Source organism: Solanum dulcamara, chromosome 7 (assembly GCF_947179165.1).
Source record: "Solanum dulcamara chromosome 7, daSolDulc1.2, whole genome shotgun sequence".
NCBI classification, from domain to species: Eukaryota; Viridiplantae; Streptophyta; class Magnoliopsida; order Solanales; family Solanaceae; genus Solanum; species Solanum dulcamara.
In genome coordinates this window covers 13,237,941-13,262,257 of record NC_077243.1, presented here as the reverse complement: position 1 = coordinate 13,262,257, position 24,317 = coordinate 13,237,941, and the positions used below count along the sequence as shown (strand labels likewise).

General features: G+C 31.0%; 1 protein-coding gene and 2 pseudogenes across 1 annotated transcript; 1 reads left to right on the top strand and 2 right to left on the bottom strand.

Annotated features, from left to right (window-relative positions):
• The first annotated feature begins 5,117 nt into the window (after positions 1-5,117).
• Positions 5,118-6,659, top strand: LOC129896867 (uncharacterized; annotated as a pseudogene).
• A 2,024-nt stretch (positions 6,660-8,683) lies between these two features.
• Positions 8,684-11,492, bottom strand: LOC129894530 (uncharacterized). The gene is made up of 6 exons (XM_055970237.1): positions 10,995-11,492; positions 10,086-10,541; positions 9,786-9,962; positions 9,509-9,619; positions 9,278-9,373; positions 8,684-9,202 (listed from the first exon to the last, which is right to left on the bottom strand). Exons 1-6 carry the CDS (start codon positions 11,490-11,492, stop codon positions 8,684-8,686), a joined length of 1,857 nt encoding a protein of 618 aa, XP_055826212.1.
• A 2,136-nt stretch (positions 11,493-13,628) lies between these two features.
• On the bottom strand, positions 13,629-17,733 carry LOC129894176 (trans-resveratrol di-O-methyltransferase-like; annotated as a pseudogene).
• Between the last annotated feature and the right edge of the window lie 6,584 nt (positions 17,734-24,317).

Here is a 24,317-nt window from a genome sequence, read left to right as displayed (position 1 = left end):
GGTATTACTTTCTTATACTGTTTCTTATTGAATAATAGTGTGTCATCTCATTTTTCACGTTTGTTGTGTTTCTGATGAATTCTAATAACTATTGTATCGATATTGTTATACCCCATTTTAACTCGAGGTCAAACGGTGTACAACATATTGATGATTCCTAAATTATTTAATTCTAAGGAGTCGCCACCTAATTATTTCTAAGGTAAATTAGGATACCTAAATAATTAACTTATTCAATGCTAAAAAAATGATCTCCGATTAGTGGTCTACTTAGCTTATGAGATTCTAGATAAGGGTTCTAGTTATCCTAAAGGGAAGGGGTTAGGCATTAAAAACGATTACCGGCCAAACTTAGGTTAAATGATTAAAATTATAAAAAGGTTGCTCAAAAGTTTTGAAAACAAAGCTTAGTAACTAAGTGAGTGTTTAAATGCGATATATATGTATTTTAATAACTAAGCCTTAAAGAAAAATATTGATTTCTTTTATTATGATGAACCATTTTAATTAAAGTTTCACAAATCTAAATATCCATATAATGTTAGCTATTGCATTAGTGAGAACACAACGACAATAATAATAATAATAATATGATAAATAATAATAATAACAATAATCATAATAATAGAAATAATAATATTAATAACGGCAATAAATAATAATAATAATAATAATGATAATAATAATAATAATGATAGTAACACTAAAAAATACTAAGGATAATAATGATAACGAATTTAATACTAATAATACTAATAAAGATAACGATAATAATATTAATAATAATAATAGTAAAATAAAATACTACGAATAATAATAGTAACGATAATAATAATAATAACAGTAAATGAAAATACTACTACTACTATTAGTACTACTAATAATAATAATAATGATGAAGAAAATAATAATAATAATAATAATAGTAGATAGAAATACTACTAATACTAATGACAATAATAATAATAATAATAATAATAATACTAACAGTAAAATAAAATATAACTACAACTCATAACAACAACAACAACAACAATAATAGTAGTAATAATAATAGTAAATAAACTATACTAGTATAATAATGATAATAATAATAATAATAATAATAATAAGTAAATAATAATAATAATAATAATAATAATGATAAATAGTGATAACAACAACAATAATAATAATTGCAATAATAATAATAATAATAATATGATAACGGTAAATATAATAGCAATAATACGAATAATAATAAATAGATAATAATAACAATAGCAATAATAATAATAAGAAGAATAACAATAAGCATAATAAATAATAACGTTAATAACAAATAACAATAACATATAATAATAATAAAATAATAACAATAATAGTATAATAATAATAATAATAATAATAATAATAATAATAATCATAAATAAAATATCGATAAATATAATAATGATAATAATAATAATGATAATAACAATAAATAATGATAATAATAATAATGATAATGATGATGATATTAATAATGATAACTATACTAGTAATGATAATAGTAATAACAATAATAATAACAAAAATACTAACAATGATAGTAATAATAGTGAATAAAAAAACATTGCTACTATTAATAATAATAATGACGAAAATAATAATAATAATAATAGTAATGAAATGATGATAGTAATATTAACGAAGTAATAATAATAGTAAAAAAAATAGCTATTAATAATAATGACGAAAATGATAATAATAATAATGCAAATAATAATAATAATAATAATAACGAAAATGATAATAATAATAATAATAGTACTACTAATAATATTAATAACGAAAATAATAATACATATAATAACATAATAATAATAATGGTAACATTAATAATAATAGCAGTAAACAAAATGTACTAATAATAATGATAATAATAATTACGAAAATATTAATAAACTAATAATAATAATAATAATAATGCTAACAGTAAATAAGATACTACTACTACTACTACTACTAATAATAATAAAAACGGTAATAATAAAAATATATACTACTACTAATAATAATAATAACGAAAATAATAATAACAATAATAATAATAATATTAATAATAATAATAGTAATACTAACAGAAAAATAAACATTCTACTGCTTCTCTTAATAATATTAATAATGAAAATAATAATATTAATATGAATAATGAAAATAGTAATAATAATAATAATAATAGTAATACTAACGGAAAAATAAACATACTACTACTTCTATTAATAATATTGACAGCGAAAATAATAATAATAATAGTAATAACAGAAAATAAATATACTAATAATAATAATAGCAATAATAATTAAAATAACAATAATAACGACATCAAATAAACAGACACTGATAATAAGAATAATAATAACAATAATGATAAATGCTAAAAATATAAACAGCCCGGATTGACACTGAATATGGCGATCTTATTCGTTTGCTATTTTTAAAAGATCTAGGATATCGACTCCATGTGAGGGTAGGATGATTATATTGAGTCTCAGATCAAGACTCCATTTTTGCTCCAGGGGTGTTCATGCAAAACAAGAAAATAATGACGAAATTAGCAAGATAATAATTTAGGATAACCTTTTATGATAATAACAATGAAAAATAAAAGAAGAACAGAGTAAATATTACCTGTTGCTGGGCAGTGAACGGAAATGCTTTGGTCACGAATATACCCTCGTTTTTCAAGTAAAATCGAGTTCAAATTGAGAGAAAATTCAAAAATTCTTCCCTATTCTATCTGTGTTCGTGTAAAATCCCCTTGTTCTGTCTAATCCCTCTATTTATAGGGAGATAGAAATTAAATAAAAAATAAAAATAATAACGGATGATTAAAATAATGTGGAGTGGGCGAAAATATAAAATAATGCGGAACGGCGGAAAAATAATAATTAATACGAAATGGGTGGAATATTTAAATAATGCGAAATGGGCGGATTATTAAAATAATACGGAACGACGGAAAAATAATAAAATAATGCGGAATGTGGCAAAATATTAAAATAATGCGGAATGTGGAAAAATATTAAAATAATGCGGAATGGGCAAAATATTAAAATAATGCGGGATGAATAGAAATATAAAATAGCTGAAAGAAATATATATATATATATATATATATATATATATATATAGTATTAATATAGGGTATGGGGAGGGGGCACGCGTGGTTAGTTAATTAAAAATATGTTTTCTGAAAAAAAAAGGGTATGGGATTTATATATTTTTTATTATTATACCTTTTATTTTAATAAGGTATGGGCAGAGATTTATTTATATATTTATTTATTATTATTTATTTGCTTTTATTTTTTATTAGGATGAATATATATATTTTATTATATATATAGGGTATGGGAAAAAAGGGGCACGGTTATTTTGGAAAGGGAGGGGACAAGGAATGATGGCATTTTAATATATATATATATATGGAGGAGACAAAAAGGATGGCATGTTAATATATTATATATTTTATTATTATTATTATATAGGGTGAGGGGGCCACGCGTGTAGGAAGTTTTCTGGAAATGAGATTAGTATGTATATATATATTCTCAAAAGGGGTATGGGAGGATGTATTTAGTAGTATGGATAGGTAATATAATAATCTAAGGGGTGGTTAGATATATTAAAAAATGGTTATAAGAAATGACTACAAAAATTGATTCTAACAAAAATAAGATAAAATAGTTAACTTAATTATAAACTGATTAATTCAAAAATAAAAGTTACTATATATATTGTTTTTATTATTATTTATTTATTTTTATTTTATTTTTTATTTTTTATTTGTATATTATTTGAAAAAAATTACATTATTGAGGGTAAAAATTGGATGAATATAATATATATATATATATATATATATATATATATATATATATATTTGGATAGGCAAAATTATTTGTTTATTTTATTTATTTCGGATGAATATAAATATATATATAGATATAGATATATTTGGATAGGCAAAATTATTTGTTTATTTTATTTATTTCGGATGAATATAAATATATATATAGTTTAGAGATAAAGGGGTATGGGCGGGGGCACGCGTTAGTTTTTTTATTAGTATAGGGAAACGGGGAGGGGACAAAGTGTGGGTAGTAAATTATTTTTTATTATTATTATTTATTATTATTTTTTATTTATTTTTTATTTTACGGAAGATTAAATTATTTAATTATTTATTTATTTATTATTATTTTAAAAGAGGGACAAAAGGGTGTGCAGAATATTATTATTTTATTTTCTATTATTTTTATTTTCGGATGAATAAATAATATATATATTTTTTAATTTCTTTATTTATTATTATTATTATTTTTTTTTTTATTGATTTATTTATTTTTATTTTTTTGACGAGGAGATGACATATATATTATTTGCGTGTTGTAGTATTAATGGAAGAATAAAAAAAAAATTGTTAATTCAATATTAATTATTTGTTATTTAGGAGAAGTAATGAAAACGTAAAATTAATTAGTGAAATTGGTTATCAAATTAGACGAATTAATTTACGATTTTCTTAATTTTAACAAAAGTAAAATGATTAACCTCATTGTAACTAATTATTAATTTACGAAATAATTAATTATGGTAAATAATAATTTTCTTTTTATAAGTCAAATTTAAATATTACTAAGAGATACCATATATGTATATTTCGTTTTATTATTATTATTATTATTATTTAATTTTATATATATATTTTATTATTATTGTATTATTATTATTTATTATTATTATTATTATTATTTTTATTTTTATTTTTTTGTAAAAATTACATTGTTGAGGGTAAAAATTGGGTGTCAACAGATATTATTGATTTATTAGGTTGCATATTGCCGTTGGCGTATGGTATTGTTGATACAGAAAATGATTCATCATGGACGTGGATTTTTCAGAATTTCAAGAATGCATTTGGAGAGAGGGACAATATGTGTGTTGTATCAGATAGGAACGAAAGCATAATCAAGAGTGTAAGCATGGTATTTCCCAATGTTCCTCATTTTGCATGCATATGGCATATATGGAAAAATGTGTGTACTAAATACAGAAGGAGCAAAGCTGTACTAAGTGACATCTTCTATTCAATGGCCAAGGCATACCGAAAAGATGAAGTCGATAAATTAATGGCCAAAATTGAAAGAATCGATCAACGGGTGGCACAATATTTAAAAAATGCAGGATACGAAAAGTGGTCAAGGGTTCATGCCACTGTCAACAGGGGTAGAATGATGACTTCTAACATCGCAGAATGTATCAATGGATGTCTTGTTGAAGCACGAGAGCTGCCTATAATTGACTTTTTGGAGCAAACGAGAATGTTATTTGGTTCTTGGAACTGCAAAATAGAGAAATAGCATCTTATACAAAACATACTTTGGGTAGAAAATTCGAAGATATCCTAGTTTCAAACACGATCAAGTGTTCGAGAATGAAGGTACACGATACATACTTTCTGACGCATATATACTGATACATCAGTTCTGGTACATGATAGATACTTTCTGATACATACTTTCTGATACATATATATTGATACATCAGTTCTAATACATCATTTCTGTAATTGAATCATACTTTATGATACATATATGTGTTATTTATTTCTTGGTGGCTGATGATTCATCAGTTATGTATAACATGTGCTAATTAAATAATGAAACTTCAATTCTGATACATAAGTTCTACATTTGATACATAAGTTCTGATACATATATGTAAAGATTATTTTCCTTCAGTCTGATGATTAATCAGTTATGCATAAATTGTTCTAAATATATACTGATACATCAGTGTAGATACATTAGTAGTGTAGATGATACATAAGTACTATTAGATATATGTGAAGTTTATTTATATCAGTTTGTTGCTTCGTCATTCAAGTAAAGCCTGTGCTCATTATAGACTGATATATCAATTCGGATACATCAAATGTGTAGTTGATACATAAGTACTGACACATATAAACATAACATGTTTAAAATACATACTGATACATCAGTTCTGATACATTATTTCTGTAATTGATACGTACTTTCTGATACATATATGTGAAATTTATTTCTGGCTGGCTGTTGATTCATCTGATATGTATATCCTGTGATAATTATTACCCTTTAACATCAGTTCCGATACATAGTTGTGTATGTGAGGAAGCAGTACTGATACATAAATTTGAAATATAATTTCTGCAGGTTGTTGCTTCATCAGAGTATCTTTATTCTGTTTACGAATTAGGTATAAGATACATTGTGTGTCTAGAGAGAAAAACATGCACTTGTGGTAGATTTCAACTAGACGAGATACCATGTCCACATGCAATTGCAGTGTTGAAGAGCAAGAACATTACTGACCTGCACCCATATTGTTCTGATTACTACAAACCAGAGGCGTTGGCAAATACTTATGAATTACCAATGGTTCCAATGCCAGATAAGAAAGACTGGACTGCTCCGAAGGAAATTTTGGAAGAAATTGTCTTGCCGCCAATATACAAAAGGATGCCAGGAAGACCAAAGAAAGGGAGAAAAAAGTTCGCTAATGAGAAAATAACAAGTAGCACAAATTCTTGTGGACGTTGTGGCCACGAAGGCCACAACAGAAAGACTTGTACTTTCATTCCTAAATAGATATGATGTTTGTGGTATCTCGGTGTACATTCTAATTGAATCATAAAATAACATCTATTATTATATTTTATATTTGAGTTTGACACGTGACATAAATATAAAAATCTTTTAATGACAATTTTTTTATGTATCAAGATTAGAACATTTTATTGCTACAATTTTTTTTAAAATAAAATACAGGACGTCCATCGGTTCGCCATGACTTGGATTAATGACAAATCTCACATGGTTTATTTTTTGGATCGTTATTTTTCCAAACATAAACATTCTTGTCTTTTCGACAACCATAATTACACAAAAGTTGTTGGTGATACATAAGATCCTATTTGATATAGGTTGTAGATTATCATATGCAGTAAATCTTGATAAATGCGAATCTGATACATAAGCAAGATGTATCATATACTTTAAATCTTGAGAAATAGAATTCTTATGCAAAAAATTAATGTATCAGAATCATTAAATATTGAGAAATGAGAATCTGATACATGTGCATGATGTATCATAATAAAAAAAACTTGATTCATGTATCAGAATTCACAAAATGTGAGACTTATGAATATTATACTCGATACAAGTTTGATACAGTAGAGTATAAAACATAAACTTTGAATTTATATTCCATTTTGACACCAGAGAAAAACATAATAAATCTGAGGTATAGAAATATTAAAATATACTAAATCTGATACATTACAGTTTATGTATCAGATACATTGGAAGAATCAGAATCACCTAAAATGTTTACTATCAAAAAAAAATTATTGGACATCAATCAGTTCTCCTTGGTTTGGAGATATGTCTCTCCTTGGTTTTTTTGGATCGTCGTTATCGCTAACATAACCATCCATGGCCTTCTGACAACCATATCTCCATAAGAGTGCGGCATATCTTGAACGGAAGAATTCAGCGTTTAGTCCGGTACTTGGAATAGAAATTCCATCACTAAGATATTCAGCAAACATGGCCAGGAAAACTCCACAATCCCTGCAAATAAAGGAATACAGGAATTTAAAAAAAGTAAAATTGACATATGAATGATTTAGGTATACATAGCCGATGTTAATACTCACAAGCTGCCACTTCCCTGTTGCGCAATTCCTTCAACATACTCAACTGCTAATGGGTGATGTGGTTCAAGCATATTACCGGTTGATTTGTCCTTGTCTGAATCAAGAGACGACCAATCAGTACGTTCGTTGTTGTCAAAGAAACCATTGTCTTGCAGGTATGTTGGTAGCATTGCTGCTATCTTTTGGATCTCTTGGGAAGGGTTGCTACTTCTTCGTCTAGGCGATGAATCATACACACGTATCAATCTCTCTTTCAACACAACTACCGCAAGAACCCAATGAAAATCCATGTCGCAGTTCACTGGAATGTATACCTCATCTACCAAATGCCAGGGCAAACCGGCTGGTATTGAGAAACCTCTTATTATGTTCTTCACGGATCTCTCTTGATGAGCTGTAACAGTGGCCCTTGCCATATCTTCTTGTGTAGAAATGTTAGGTGGAAGGTGATAGTAGCGTGTGTGTGCATATTCGATGTAATTTTTGAAAATGCAATTTGTCGTTGTGTATCGATACTGATTGCTCAACTGCATCTTCGATTTCTTCCGAAGGTAGTAAAATATTACATCGATGTGCTGCACATTTTAAGAAAGTATTAGTTATATAACAACTAGCATCACATATCAGATTATGTATGTATCGGATACATTTATCTATCTATGTATCAGATACATTAATATGTATGTATCAGGTAGTTAGTATGAGTTGTATCATATTATTTATGATGAAATTTTTACCTCATCGTTCCAGCATCTGTCCGGCTGTGAAATTAGGTAGAACAAGTTCTTATCTTTAGGAAATGCCACAACAAAGTCTATTTTTTCAAAGCCGAATGAAGAGCACTTAGATCTGTAATGATCCTCCTTCGAATTCCTGAATGGAAACTTGTAGTTTAATAACATAACAAATATAATACACGACTTGTATGGGTATAAGTTGAATATGTCATACTTACTTGTTGCCATGTGATTTTAGAAGTCCTTTATCTATCCATTGAGAGTAGTCTGTGACAAGCTCGGAAGGGGGTTGATAGCATATACCAAAACCTTCAAAAGGGTGTGTCTGATGCGTAACATCTGACAAATTTTCCTTTCCCTTTTCACTCGACCCAAAGTTTGAAAGATACGGCGACTGTAAGATCTTCGAAGGAATCCTGCTTCTTCGATATGGTGTCTTCGCATCGTCAGACAATACATTAGCTTTTGATGGAAGAGTGGTTGGTAGCTGGCTATCGCGTAATAGACATTCATCCTGAACTTGCTCATGACTAACAGCTGTCAATGGCATGGCTGGTAATGGAAGTCCGTATATTAGAGCATCTATCACATCCAGAGTTTCGGTCGAAAATGGTGCTGAAGTATTGGATTCTGATGTGCTTGGTTTGATTTTTTCTTTTTCAATCTCCTCGACTTGCTCTTCTACTTTGGCAGATTTATCATCAGCTACTCTTCCATCTTTCTTTACAGTGTTCTACACGTAATGTATAACGTCATTAAAAAAATTAATAATGTTGATTTTATCTCAGTAAAAAATCTGATACATTACCTGTAATGTATCAGAATCAGCAATAAGCTGATCAGTATCTGCTCTTTGTGGTTCCATTTGGTGTGCTGATACATCCTTGACGGATGGTTCATCTTCCTGGAAACATAATAACATTTAATTATGATATATATGTACTAAATGTCTAGATATATATATATTTAAAGAGGTAGAGCTTATACAAAATATATATATAGAATCAAATTATTCATCAATTTGTTTCTGATACATTACCTTTAATGTATCAGAATAAACTTGCTGATCAAATAATTCAGAAACATCTGCTAAAATGCTTTGTTCCGATATGTTGTCCACCTGATTTATCATGGTGGATGGTTCAGGTCCCTGAAAACATAATAACATTTACAACTGATACATGACAATGAAAATTATCCAGAAGTTTAAAAGCATAAATATCAAATATTACATGATGTATGTACCTTAATATCTTCCTGGACATTAGATTTGTCATTTTTTGGGGTGGGTCAAATTTATTTGCAAAATTGTGCACCTCCAATCCAGTAGGTGCTTCTTGTTGTTCAACCACATGGAATGATTGATCAAAATCATCTTTTTTAACTTGAGATGATGTGCCAGTCATTCGGTTCGCCATACTGTCGATGGCTTTCAAAAGATCAATGTGATTTGAATCCATTTTGTTCTCCAAACGCTTGAACTTCCGGTCAACCTTGATACAAGTATATGAAAAATTAGAATGTATCACCTAATTAAAAGTATATTGTACGTGATACATCTTAAAGTAATAACTTACGTATCTCTTTAGAGACTTCTTTATGGACTTCTTCAATGCTTTGAATTGCATATGAATAATTCGATCCGAATGACCGGAAGATTCACCTCCTAAAGCTGACTTCGCCCCTGGTACATTATCAGGAGAAACAGGCTTTTCTGATTCCTTTGGTGACTTTGCCCCCGGTTCATTGTCAGGAGAAACAAGATTTTCTGATTCATTTGGTGGTATGAAATCCTTATGCATGTTGGCTGTTTCTACTTGAATTGGCTTTTTAGCAGGGGAAGTCTTCATTCTCTTGGAAGGAGGTGGAGAAGATGTCTCAGCGACATCCCTGGATCTCTTTAAAAATTCAGTGGGTGGTGTGGTTGAGAAGTCCTCAAATCCAGTGACTTCATGAGGTTTTCTGAAATTGACCTTGGCAGCCGATGTTGAATCTTCAGGTTTCTGTTGGCTGTCATGAACGACAATAGATTCCATTTCTTGTTGAGATTGGACAATGTTGGAGCATGGATACTGCAAAAAAATTGAATAATTGATACATGTTAATTCTGATACATAAACATGATGTATCAGAAACATTAATCCTTCATACATGCTAAATTGATAGAAAAACAACATTATCTGATACATACATTCAGATGTATCATGAGATGTAATTCTAGATACATTATAATTTGATACATAAGATAGAGTTTTCATGAGTTGTAAATACTGATAAATGAGTTTTCATGAGCTGTAAATACCTTTCTGATACATACCATTATATGTATCAGAAAGGTTATATAAAGTATATGTATAAGATAGATTATATCTTGATATATTTATATCCTGATACATAAATATATGAGCTGATACATCTACTTTATGAATCAAATTATACTGTATCAAGGTCATGGATATATAATGTATCTTAGATTTTATGTATAATGAATCAGTGCATAAACGAATAATATTCAAAGCATGTACCTCACTGAAGATGGTAGACATGAATGTCTCAAATTTTGGCTTCACGGCGACAACACGCCAGTTAAGAATTCTGGGAATTTTATTACCCACTCTTACAGCAATTTCAGAGGGAACTTGAGATGCACATTCATATATCCAAACATTCAGAGCGTATGGCATGCCGCCTAGACGATACATTTGTTTGGCATTTGAAAACTCATGACGCATTCCTTTTATCAATTTTGAATATGCTAATTTCCCCCATGGATATTGCTCATAACTACCATCTTCTACCATCTTGAAATCATCAACTGATATAGGTGCATCACCTAGTTGAGAAAAAACAAAAGTATGGATGAAATAGAGAATGGCCATCTGAACGGCATCTTCGTTTGTTTTCCATCCTCCAACCAGAAAACGCTCAACGAAACGAGCTTTGTTGACCCCATTTTTGGCACCAGGAAAATATAAAGACAATAATCTACTTGCTTGATCATCAGAATACTTGAAGTCATTCATATTACCGGTGCATCGCAAACCAGTAATGATAGCAAAATCATTTATTGTAAATCGCAGTATATTACCCTGCACATGACGAATGTGCAGTTCTTCTTTGTTTTTTTGGTCTACCTCAAGAAGTAAGAGGCATTTGATGATTTGCCCTTGAAAGTTGCAGTTTGGCATATCTAAGTAGTGACCAAATATAGATTGCCTAAATAACTTTATACCTTCTTCACCTATTGATGATTCAAAATCATCAAGAAAATTAGCCCTATATGCCGTTCCGAATCTCAATGGGTGTGACGGGATCTTCTTGATGACGTATTTCATTCCCTGCATTGACATGAAAATGGTTAAATACAACTTGAACTCTATACATGGATACGATGTATCATATGCATTAAGATATCTGATGCATAAGATGAGATTCTGATACATACAGAAGATGTATCAGAAACAATTATATATTATATTCTGATACATACATGTATATGTATCAGAATCATTAAATTTGAAACATCAAAAAATGACACTTACACATGGTGTATCAGAAATAGTAAATCCCCAAAAAAATTGCATTTGAAAAATACATTATGAATCTGATACATAAATATATATGTATCAGAATCATTAAAACTTGAAATAACAAATACTGAGGCTTAAAGATGATGAATCAGAATTAGTAATTCTCAAAAAATTTCATATGAAACATACATTATGTATCTGATACATAAATGTAGATGTATCAGATTCATTAAACTTGAAATAACAAAAACTGAGACTTAAACATGATGTATCAGAAATAGTAAATCTCAAATATTTACATTTGAAAAATACATTATGTATCTGATACATAAATATATATGTATCAGAGTCATTAAAAATTAAAACAACAGAAACTAAAACTTAATAATGATGTATCAGAAATATAAAATCTCCAAAAAAAATACATTTGAAAAAGATAATATGTATCTGATACATAAATGTATATGTATCAGAATCATTAAAAATTAAAACAACAGACACTTAAACATGATGTATCGGAAATAAAAAACCTCCAAAAGATTTCTTTTAAAAAGATATTATGTATCTGATACATAAATGATATGTATCAGAAACATTAAAACCTTCACAAAAAATTCATTCTAAAACAAAAAAACTTAATTGAACACATACCTTTGGGAGATTAGGGCGTGTTGTAACCCCTTCAATCTTTTTGACTATTTCATTGGGTGCATGTTTAACTGTAGCTTTTGACTTCAAATTCTCTCGTAGCTTATTCATCACTGCTGGATCGTTACGATGTTTTGATCTAACTTCGTCGTAACCTTCCCAAGACGAATCAGACCCGGGAGAAACAAGAATTCGTTGATTTTTAGTGGACTGTTTGAGACCATGAACGGAATCCATATGTATAAGCTAAAGTATGAGAAACACAAATAGATAGATTTACAGAAGAAAGCAAATGATAAAAAATTAGAAGATTTATCAAAGATTTTCAGAAGAAATCAAAATATACAAATTTTAGGAGAAATCATATTGAATGAGGATGAATTAAAGTTTCATATAAGGAAAGATTGATACATTACCTTATTTGTAACCTGATTAACACTTGAAGGAGCAAATTAGGGCAAGAAAAGAGGGATAGGGCGGATGTATCAGTGACTTTTAGAGAGAGAAAGGAAAATGAGGGAATTTGGAAATTTTTTGGTGTATATGGGAGTAAAAGTAAATATATTAGGGAAAGTTGTGTAAAAAGGTAATTTGCCCTTTTTTTAAAGTAGTGGACTAAACAAGTATTTATCAATGGTGAGATTGTAAATGTAAAACTCCCTCTTCCCATCACCCAATTTAATATCTACGCAAAATAGTCCATGATAAAATAGTATTTTAGAGGACGTGGCGTTCTTACAGACAACAAAATACGGGACTTGTAATAATTGTAAATTGTAATCTAATATGACATCTATATAACAAGAAGTTCCTTCATTTGTTAACACATAAGGAAATGAAGAATAACATTTCCTATAACGCACAAATAGGGGAACTTAAGATAGAGTATTTTATCGGGTTCTACTATCTGTTATTGGAGCACTACATAATTTGGCCTTATCGCCTTGTGTTATTTGAACTTTTGTGATCGATAAGAGTAGGTTAAGGGTAAACCTCAATCACAGATCTTACTCCCGGTATAGGAATAATATTGTAGTCACTAAAACCAGAATCAACGAAAAGTTTTGCCCATTCTTGTTCACTTCTTTCTTTTCCAGTAAGAGCAACCATCATAAGCATGTCAAAAAAAAGTTGAGTTTCATATGACTTGTCGTCTCCTTTATCCATCAGTACCATGTCAATGATGATTACCTTTCCTCCATTCTCCTTACTTGGAATTGCTTCTTTACATTTCTTCAATATTTTTATACAATCTTCGTCGCTCCAATCATGTAATATCCACTGTATAAGCATGCATACATTAATACACCAAGCTAGAGACAACTTATTAGGGGTATTAATTAATTAAAAAGAGATGGAATGTTAAATAATTACCTTGAGAAAAATTACATCGGCAGAAGAAATGAACTTGAACATGTCTCCTCCGACATAGGTCAGGTTCTTGCTACCTTCACATCCTTCAATTACATGAGGCATATCAAAGACGGTACAATTTATTTGTGGAAATGCGTTGGAAATAGCTTTAACCACGGTTCCAGTGCCACCTCCAACGTCCACCAATGATTTCAATCCTTCAAAAACTCCTTACAATGTCCAATCATTACACTTATAATCAACCGGGCATCACTAGCCATGGCTTCATTAAATAAACGGTTAAACTTGGGTTCCTTCTCCATATATTCAAATAAGGGCTTGCCATGGGCAATCGCGAATGGAGTACTAGAGTAGCCATTTTGGAACCATTGGCTGAGACAATGCGACGGGTCCATTAAAATTGGATCTAATTGCATTTGTAGAAAAAGGAATCATGCTCAAAGGCTCATCTTTAAGGAGGAGACGTGAAGTTGAAGTGAGCACAAGACTAATAGTACTAATCCTTTCTTGATCTAATTCAATAATAGGACCTTCCTTATTGGTTTGTATAAAAAATCCTGCATGAGTTAGAATACGCATGAGACCGATAAACACAATCCTGACTACCTTTGCCTTTGTCGTCGACAGGAAGGGCATTCACCAAATCAGAGAGGGTCATGGCTCGGCCATGGTTATGGATGATATCTGGTATTCCAAGCTGAATTGCACATTTGAGTGACATTGAATTAATGAAGCTGAAGGCATGGTTCCATATGTGTGCATGTGCTACGAGAAGCTTACTATTAGCTTCATCGTCTCCAACATTACTATTTAACAATGCCATTTTTCTTTTACACACTATTGTTGAGATGCATGGAGGCCTAGTGTCAAATCCACATATATTTATAACGATACATTATATACGTAAAGATTAAATATATAAATAGACCATACTTAAAACAATACAATTGACGTCTTAGTAAGACTTTTCCCCGTATGAGGCATACAAATATTTTAGGTCTTGAAAGCTAATGTAACAACCGCTTAATATACACATTTGCCCATAAATGATGCATATGTTTTTGGTATCTGTCTAGTCAATACATGCATATAATTCCACATGAACCAAAACGGATTTTATGAATCATCCAAGTATTAGGGATTAGGCATAAACACTCTTTAACTATGATAAAATTGTCAGTTATACACTTAAATTTAGGTAAGAACTCTATTACTCCTGAGCTTAATTCTTTAAATTAGTTACACCCATAAACTATATGTGAGGTTGTTATTATCCGTGGGATCAAATGTTGGCAGTAATGGCAGCCATATTTGTTGAAATTAGTAGTTAAGTTTTGATTGTGGAAATTGGCTGCCACATTTGTTTAAATTGTTAGTCAAATTTTGGTGAAAGTTGGCATCCAAACTTTGTAGATATTGGCTGCCACATTTATGTCACTAATGATGTAATCAAGAGGTTTAATAACTCTATAAATAGAGTAGCAATTGAACATTTAAAAATACACCAAAATAGAGAGAGCAATAGAGAACATTGAGAGTAATCTTTAGTCTATTTCTTAGTCTGAGAAAGTAGTGTGATTAATATTTTAGTGAGTTGTGTGAAATAAAAGAGTTGTTCTTTTAAAAAGAGTAGTCGTCTTTTGACACTATCAAACTGTCATCACTATTATTGTATCATATATACTCCGTCATAATATTTTGTGTCGTGGTTACTCTCTTACTATTGCTATTTAGCATAGATATTATCCTGGATGTGATTATTATTTTTCCAACAGCATGGTATAAGAGCCATGTCAAATAATAGTCCATTGTTCTTTTAGTACCCTCGTCTCACAAAAGAAAATTATGAAAAATGATGTCTATGAATGAAAGTCATTCTTGGCTCTTAAGATGTTTGGGGCATCGTAGACAAAAGGTATGCAAAATCCGCTAAGAAGAAACTGTCACAAAATGATAAAAATGTCTTGTTAAAGACAAGGAAGAAAGATCCACAAGCCCTCAGTCTCATCCATCAATGTTTGGATGATGACATGTTTGAGAAGGTAGCTGATGCAACCACCTCAAAAGAAACTTGGGAGATTTTACAAAATTCTCTCTAAGGTGTTGATAAAGTAAAGAAGATAAAACTTCAAACTTTAAAGATTGCTTTTGAAGGTTTAAAAATGAAAGAATCCAAATCAATTTCAGATTTCTGTTCATGATTAATGGCTCTAGTGAATCAACTAAGAAGGTACAGGTAGGAAGTAGATGATGTGCGTGTCGTAGCAAAGATCCTTCGCTCTTTAACAACTAAATTTGATTATATGGTGTGTGCCATTGAGGAGTCTAAAGATTGACTCTATAGCGGTAGAACAATTGGAAGATTCTTTACAAGCCCACGAAGAAAAGATGAAAAGGATAAAAGAAAAACCACTAAAACAACTTCTTAAAACTCAGGCATCTTTCAAAAATTTTGAATTTGTAAAAAATTATAGAGAAAATGGAAAATGGCTAGGCCGTGGAGGTTGTGGTGGCCGTGGAAAGAGGAATAAACTATATTAACAAATTTAACAATGAAGATAAAAGCCACCAATCATTTTGAGGTCGTGGTCGTGGACTACGAGAAGGTAGATGACGTCTTATTATCAATAAACCTACAAAATAAGGTATGACAAATCTAAAATTGAGTTATAACTGTCATAAATTTAGACATTAATCTTGGGAATGTCATAGTAATGTTGAAGAAAAAATGATCTTGTTGACAACAACAAAGACGAAGATGAGTCAACACTGTTAATGACACTTAAAGAAGAAGATACAGATTACTGCAGTTCTCGGTATCTTCACAATAAAGCATGCAATCATATGTGTGGGCACAAAGACAAGTTTGTGGAGATAAAAAAGACGGTGAAAGGTAATGTGTCTTTTGGAGATACCTCAAAGATCCAAATTAAAGGGATAAGTATGATTTTGATATCGTGTAAATATGGTGGCCATAAATTGATCAACGGAGTTTATTATGTATCAAAATTGAAAAGTATTTTGGGTCAACTTCTTGAAAAAGAATATAATATTCACATGAAAAATATGCATCTTTGGCTTAGAGATTCAAGTAACAACTTAATTGCTAAAGTAAATATGACAAAGAATAGTTTTTTCTCTTTGAATCTTAAGATCATTGATGCAAAGTGTTTGAATGTCACGCCCCGAGAGGGTACCCTAGGCGTGGCCGGCACTCAGAAACCATCTCTGGCTTCCGAGAGAACCACTTGGTCTCATTACTCATTTGTTCATCAGCGGAAGACTTAAGAATACTAATGTGGGCTTGTCATCATCAATATTAAAAGAAAAAAAATGATAATTCTTAGAAGAAGTAGTTTCTAAGGAGAACTACTCGGATTACATCATCAAACTCTGTCTATGAAGCCTCTAATACTCTTAGATGGTGCCAATGACATGTCCATGGCTACCTTAAAAGAAATATCACACTCAACAATAATAAAAGGATAAGGAGTTCCTTCGAATACAAGAAGGACTCACCAAATAGCCGAAAAGAAATGATCTTCAACGATGCGCCTATTGAGGATCTCTAACACTTGTATCTGCATCATAAAACGATGCAGGTCGAATGACGTCAGTACGTGGAATGTACGAGTATGTAAAATGGCAGGAAGGTAAGGACAGATATCAAGAAACTCCTCTCAAGAAAACTCATCTCAGAACTCAACATCATCTCAACATCAATATGTAATGCAAGTTTAAAATATAATAATAAAAATAATAGTAATAAGCAATGCTTACTTAGTTGGGAGTTTCTCTAACCGACAACCATCACTTATGAGCTAGCGATGATACAACGAAGCGATGTCGTTGCCACATCCATCCAATACCTTGCCAGGGTAAAGGACATCACCATCTTGGATCCACTCATCAAAGTCCTCTTTTTGGGACTTAAGAGGCATAGCCTCCATCCTACGCTGGCTACGTAGTTCTGGGGTTTGAGTCAATTAAACTCTTACCCAACTCGGTGCTCAATACTACTCCCAAAATATGTGCTCATATTAAACTCATCATCTAGTCTCATTGGACTTTAATTTAAATCATCAAACTCATCTCATTACCTCTTCATCAATTATTATACTTCGAAAACATCATTTACATCTCATCAAAACATCTTGCTCAAAACATCATTTACTCAAAAAAATCATTTAAACTCAATTCTTTTGCTCTTTCAAAACTCAATAAAATACATATATAGTATTAATTCATATCACTCTTTTTATCAATGAAAATATTAAAAAGCCAACATCTTTACTCAAAATATGTGTAAAAATATTCATGAACATCAAATCAATTAGGATTCATGGGAAAGTAGCCATGAATAATAATTCCAATAATATGAGAGATAACAATAATAATAATAATATTAATGCATAAATATATCAAACTCAATCGAAGAAGAATTAATTTATTTAGAATTCAAGATTTGGACAAAACTCAACTATAACTCAATTATAATGAATTTAAATATTGGGCGCATGGACGAACTCAATCCGATGCTATGGAAGCCTTACATACCTTAAATCGGAAGCTTTACTTCGAATTGGAACACTCTTGGACCCCTAGCCTTTTCTTCTCACCGGTTTATTTTGTGTACTATCCGGAGTATAAGAATCACTAGAGTAGTATCTTTATACTACTAAAACTAAAACTATATTTGAGAAGGAGTAAAGAAGTATATAGAGAGAAGAGTTGCTTAAGAAAACTTGGTGAATAAAATGAGGAAATAAGGTGGGTATTTATAGGTGTGGAGGAGGGACCTAACAATAAATAAACATAATCATAAAGGATGATCTTGAAAATTCAATGGAGAATTTTGATGTCATGGATGATGTCAAATGGTTCTAGATCTTTCTATGGTAGGTGAGATGAAATCTCTTTTAACGGAATATATGTTTTCGAAGCTGCGTTTGAATAAGATAAATTCCTTATTAGGATTTGGTGTCTTCATAAGAATTGTAGATATAGAAGTCTAGTTTCAGTTAGTTCAAGAATCATCCAATTTGGAGCATTCTACATCGAGATATGAATTTTATTCTACAAACACTCCATTCCGTCACAGCACCATGTCTTGCAAAGATCAATTTATTTGATCTACTTAAAATCCGAATCTTAAGATATGTTCTTCATGAAAGTTGTAGGTAATGATGTTGTGGTTATTCAGAAATTTGAATCACCTAATTTGGACCATCCTATGAAAAGTTATGCCCAAATTACTTTAGGCATAAGAGAACATAATCAAAATACTTTTAGAACATGATCAAAATACTTTAGAACATGATCAAAATCTTTAGGCATGAGAGAACATGATCAAAATACTTTTAGAACATGATCAAAATCTTTTAGAATATGATAAAAATACTTTAGTCATGAGAGAACATGATCAAAATACTTTTAGAATATGATCAAAATACTTTAGAACATGATCAAAATACTTTAGTCATGAGAGAACATAATATAATCAAAATACTTTAGTCATGAGAGAAATAATTATGATCAAAATACTTTTAGAATATGATCAAAATACTTTAGAACATGATCAAAATCTTTAGGCATGAGAGAACATGATCAAAATCTTTAGTAATGAGAGATCATAATATGATAAAAATATTTTTAGGCATGAGAGATCATAATATAATCAAAATACTTTAAAACATTTTTATGTCTTCATATAAGGACCTTTCATTAATCAAAAAAAAATTTAATGCATTTAAGAGCCAACATAAACTAACATAAAATAGGTGATTAAACTTCAAATATTTAATAATCTATGCAATTAGAATCATGATATGAAAATCCATAAAGTTTCATGCTTGAATTAAATAGTTTTTTTTTGATAATTTATTTGGACTTCATGAATGAAAGGATCCATGAATCAATAACATTTTAAGGGGTGTTACATTGAAGGCTAATGTGCAAGATGACTCATGGTGTTGGCACATGCGACTTGTGCACTTGAGTTTTGAAGCATTCAAATCAATGGAAGACAAGAACATGGTTGATGTGATTCAGTCAATCAACCATCCCAATCAATTGTGAGAATCTTGTCTTCTTAAAAAAATGCAAGGAGGAGTTTTTTTAAAAGGGCCACATTAAGAGCAGCCAAGCCACTCGAGCTTGTACATACCGATGTATCTGGTCCAATCGATCCACCTTCATTTGGTAAAAGTAAATACTTTTTCCTCCTTGGAGATGATTTCACTAGAAAGACTTGGGTACTTCTTGAAGCAAAAATCAGAAACTCTTTTTGCCTTTAAAAATTCAAAGCACTTGTAGACAAACAAAGTGGCTATGAAATAAAAGCATTAAGGTCCGATAGAATAGGCGAATTCACTTCAAAAGAATTTAATGACTTTTATCAATCTCATGAAATTCGTTTCCCTCTAATTGTAGCTTACTCGCCCCAACAAAATGGAGTTGCAGAAAGAAAGAATAGAACAATTCTTAATATGGCTAGATGTATGTTGAAAGCTAAAAGTATGCCAATTGTTTTTGGATGAAGGCTGCTTTTTGTGCAGATTATTTGAGAAACAGTATCCACCAAAAAAGGTGAGAAACAACATACGATTTTCTTCCATACTTTGGAGATGAAGAATAATCAAAGACCATGACACTGTAACATTCCGTGTTATTCTAGCCTAGACGGAGTTTGAGGACCATGAGAAATGTGGAGAAATTAAAAACTGATCAGTGGACCACGAGTGTCCTCTATGACCCGTAGAGAGTTCTACAAGTCATAGGGATGACTCGTAGACCTCTTCAATACTTAGTAAAAATATGAGATTTTGAGAAGCAACCCCTACGACTAACCTTATAATTTGTATGGATTTCTACGAGTTGTAGAAATGACTCGTAGAACACCTTGACACTTAGGCAAATTTCAGAAACTTAAGATGTTCCTATGAGTGAGGTTGATGAGTCGTCAAAGAGCCTACTAGTAGAAGAGATTCAGAGACTCAGGTTTCATAGGTTTTTGAGAATTATGTGCAGGATGAGAGGGTTCTATGAATTATCACTCCTTCTACGATTCGTGGACATGAGTCATAGAACCCATGAGTAGATCAACCCATTTCTACAACTAGACTTCTACAACCCATAGAAATTTCTATGAGTCGTAGGACGATCCGTAGATGGCCAAACTCGGTCTTTAATGAGGGGTAAATTGGTTTTTTTCCACCCTTCCAAATCAATACCTTGACGTTTTGGTGCTACTTTGAGACCCTTTAATAGTACCCTATACACTTATACCCGCATAAGCACTTAGATTATTTGAGAGTAAGGATTGGAGAGGATAAAAAGCTAGGGTTCAAGGTCCAAACAAAGTCTTTACGTTTCAATCGTTTCTTCAATTTTTAGGTATGTAAGGCTATCCATAACAGGGATTGAATTCATCCACGTGCCCTACGTCTTCAGTTCCCTGAGTTGAGATGAGTTTTGAAATTCCATGAGTTGAGTTCTCAAATTATTTATTATTCTTATTGAGTTTTGTATATGAATTCCAATATGTTATTGTATATGTATTATAATATTTCTTTATGAGTTTCTTGAGTTAAGTCTTGTTGAGAGTATAAATTCATGTTTGTATTCACATGAATCCTAAGTGAGATTTCATAAATATTTTATGCATTATTTTGAGTTTAAAGAATGACCATTTGCATCTTTGATTGAGAAAGGATTTGAGCATGAGTTGAGAAATTTCTTAATTATTATCTTGAGCATGAGTATTTTAAGTATAAAACATTTGAGCATTATTATATTAAAACGTCTATTTTGAGATTGAGTTGAGAGGTTGAATTATAATTTTATTTTAAATGCATTCTTTGAGTTGAGACGAGTTAAGTTTTGAGCTAAAGTCTAAAAGAGACTAAATGAGTTAATTGAGTAATTTTCTCGCTTAATTTATATGAGCATAATAGAGTATTTTGACAGTAGTATTAAGTACTGACAGAAGGTAAGAGTAGAAGTAACTCCAACCCCATAATTTTCGTAGCCAGCGTTGGATAGAGGCCAAGCCTCTCTTGTCCCAAAAGAGGAATTTTATATTGGATCTACGAGGTTAAGTGTCCTTTGCACTGGCAAGGTATTGGACTACTGTGGCAATGATAATTTTAAGTGTTGTATCATCACTAGCTCATAAGTGGTGGTTGTCGGTTAGAAAAACTTCCAAGAGTAAAATATTATATTTTTATATACCGAGTTGCATTTATTATTGCATATCATTTTAAAGCACTGTGTTATTTTATTTTATGCTCTATTGAATTGTGTCATTTCAGAGTGAGCCCTTTTAGTTGAGATGCATGAGTTTGAGTTTTGTGGGTTGTGGTTCCTTTCTAGCTATTTCACATACTCATACATTCTATGTACTGATGGAATTTGGCCTGCATCATTTCATGATGCAGATACAGGTGCTAGAGATCATCAACAAGCGCTCTGTTGAAGATCATTGCCCTTCCTGATTGTTGTGAGACCTCCTTACATTCGAAGGAATCCCTTTATTTACTTGTTTCTTGAGTTGAGTACTCTATTTCTTTGAGGTAGCCATGTACATGTCCTTGGCACCGCCTAGATAGTGATTAGAGGCTTCTTAGAGATAGACGGAGTAGGTTGGAGAAGTTCCCTTGAGTTATTATTATTTTTTAAAACTATTTTATTATACGAGACCATTTTATTTGAAAAACTCTCTTTCTTTTATTTGAAGTTTTTTGTTGATGACTGAATGAGTGATAAGACCAAGTAGTTCTCTTGGAGATTAGACATGGTCTCTTAGTGCCGGCTACGTCTAGGGTACCCTCTCGGAGCGTGAACGACACCTGCACAGAATGTAATCTCACTTTCTTCACTAGCAAATGTTACATCTCTGTCTACTCAATAAAGTTCAAGTGAAAGGCCGCATAGGATGAGGAGCATCCAAGAACTCTATGATAACATAAAAGAAGTTACTAATTTTGATTTTTTGTGTTTTCTCTTTACTAATAGTGAATCAATGAATTTTGATGAAGTTGTTACAGATAAAAGATGGAGACAAGCTATGGAAGAGGAAATCTAGTTAATAGAGAAGAACAACATTTGGGAGTTAACTACTCTTCCTAAGGATTATCGAGTAATTGGAATCAAATGGGTATACATGGAAAAGAAAAATTATCATAGAGAAGTGGAGAGATACATGGAAACATTTGTGGCTAAAGGCTACAAGCAAAGGCATGGTCTCGACTATGAGGAAGTCTATGCACTTATTGTCCATATGGAGATGATTCGTCTGCTGATCTCTTTGGCAGCGCAAATAAAGTGGAAAAGTTATCAACTAGATGTCAAATTGATATTGTTCAATTGATATCTTTAAGAAGAGGTCTACATTGAAAAACCTTTAGTCTTTGTGGTCAGAAATCATAAACATAAGGTGCTGAGGTTGAAGAAAGCCTTATATGGGTTGAAGCAAGCTTCAAGGGGATGAGATAGTCGCATTGACAAGTACTTTCAAGACAATGGATTTACTCTTTTCCTCCATGAATATGCTTTTTACATTAAAGTTCATACTAACAGAGATATTTTTCTTGCTTTTTGTTTATGTTGATGATCTTATTCTGATGGGTAACAACTTATTGTTTGAAGCTTTCAAAAAAGTGATGTCCCTTAAGTTCGAGATGACGGACATTGGGCTCATATCATATTGCTTGGGCATAAAAATAAAGTAAATGGAGGAATACATCTTCATATCTCAAGAAATATATATAAAATAGATTTTGAAGAAGTTCAACATGTTCAATTGCAACCCCGTGAACACCCCAATAGAAAGTGGAGCAAAATTATCCAAAATTGATGATGGAAAAACGGTGGACTCCACTCTGTTCAAAAGTCTCATGGGAAGCTTAAGGTACTTGACATGTACGAGATCAGATATACTCTTTGTAGTTGGAATAGTAAGTCACTTCATAAAATTTCCACCTTCACTCACTTGAAGGTCTCGAGAAGAATTTTTCTTTACCTAAAAGGTACGATCGATCTTAGGCTGTTTTATTTTTCTTCTGATGATTTTAACCTTGTGGGATATTGTGATAGTGATTATACGGGAGATGTTGATGATAGAAAAAACACATCTGATTTTGTGTTTTTGTAGGGATCATATTGTGTTATTTTTTGGAGTTCAAAGAAACACTCTATTGTTATTCTCTTGACTCGTGAAGCTGAATATGTGGTAGCAAGATCATGTGCGTATCATGCAGTTTAGTTAAGGAGATTGTTAAAGGAACTCAATTTTCC

Coding starts and splice junctions, on each gene's coding strand:
- LOC129894530 (XM_055970237.1), bottom strand. CDS start 11,492: ATGAATGACTTCAAGTATTCTGATGATCAAGCAAGTAGATTATTGTCT. Junction 10,542..10,994: donor TGTCTACCATCTTCAGTGAG/GTACATGCTTTG, acceptor ATTTTTTTGCAG/TATCCATGCTCCAACATTGT. Junction 9,963..10,085: donor TTATTCATATGCAATTCAAA/GCATTGAAGAAG, acceptor ACTTGTATCAAG/GTTGACCGGAAGTTCAAGCG.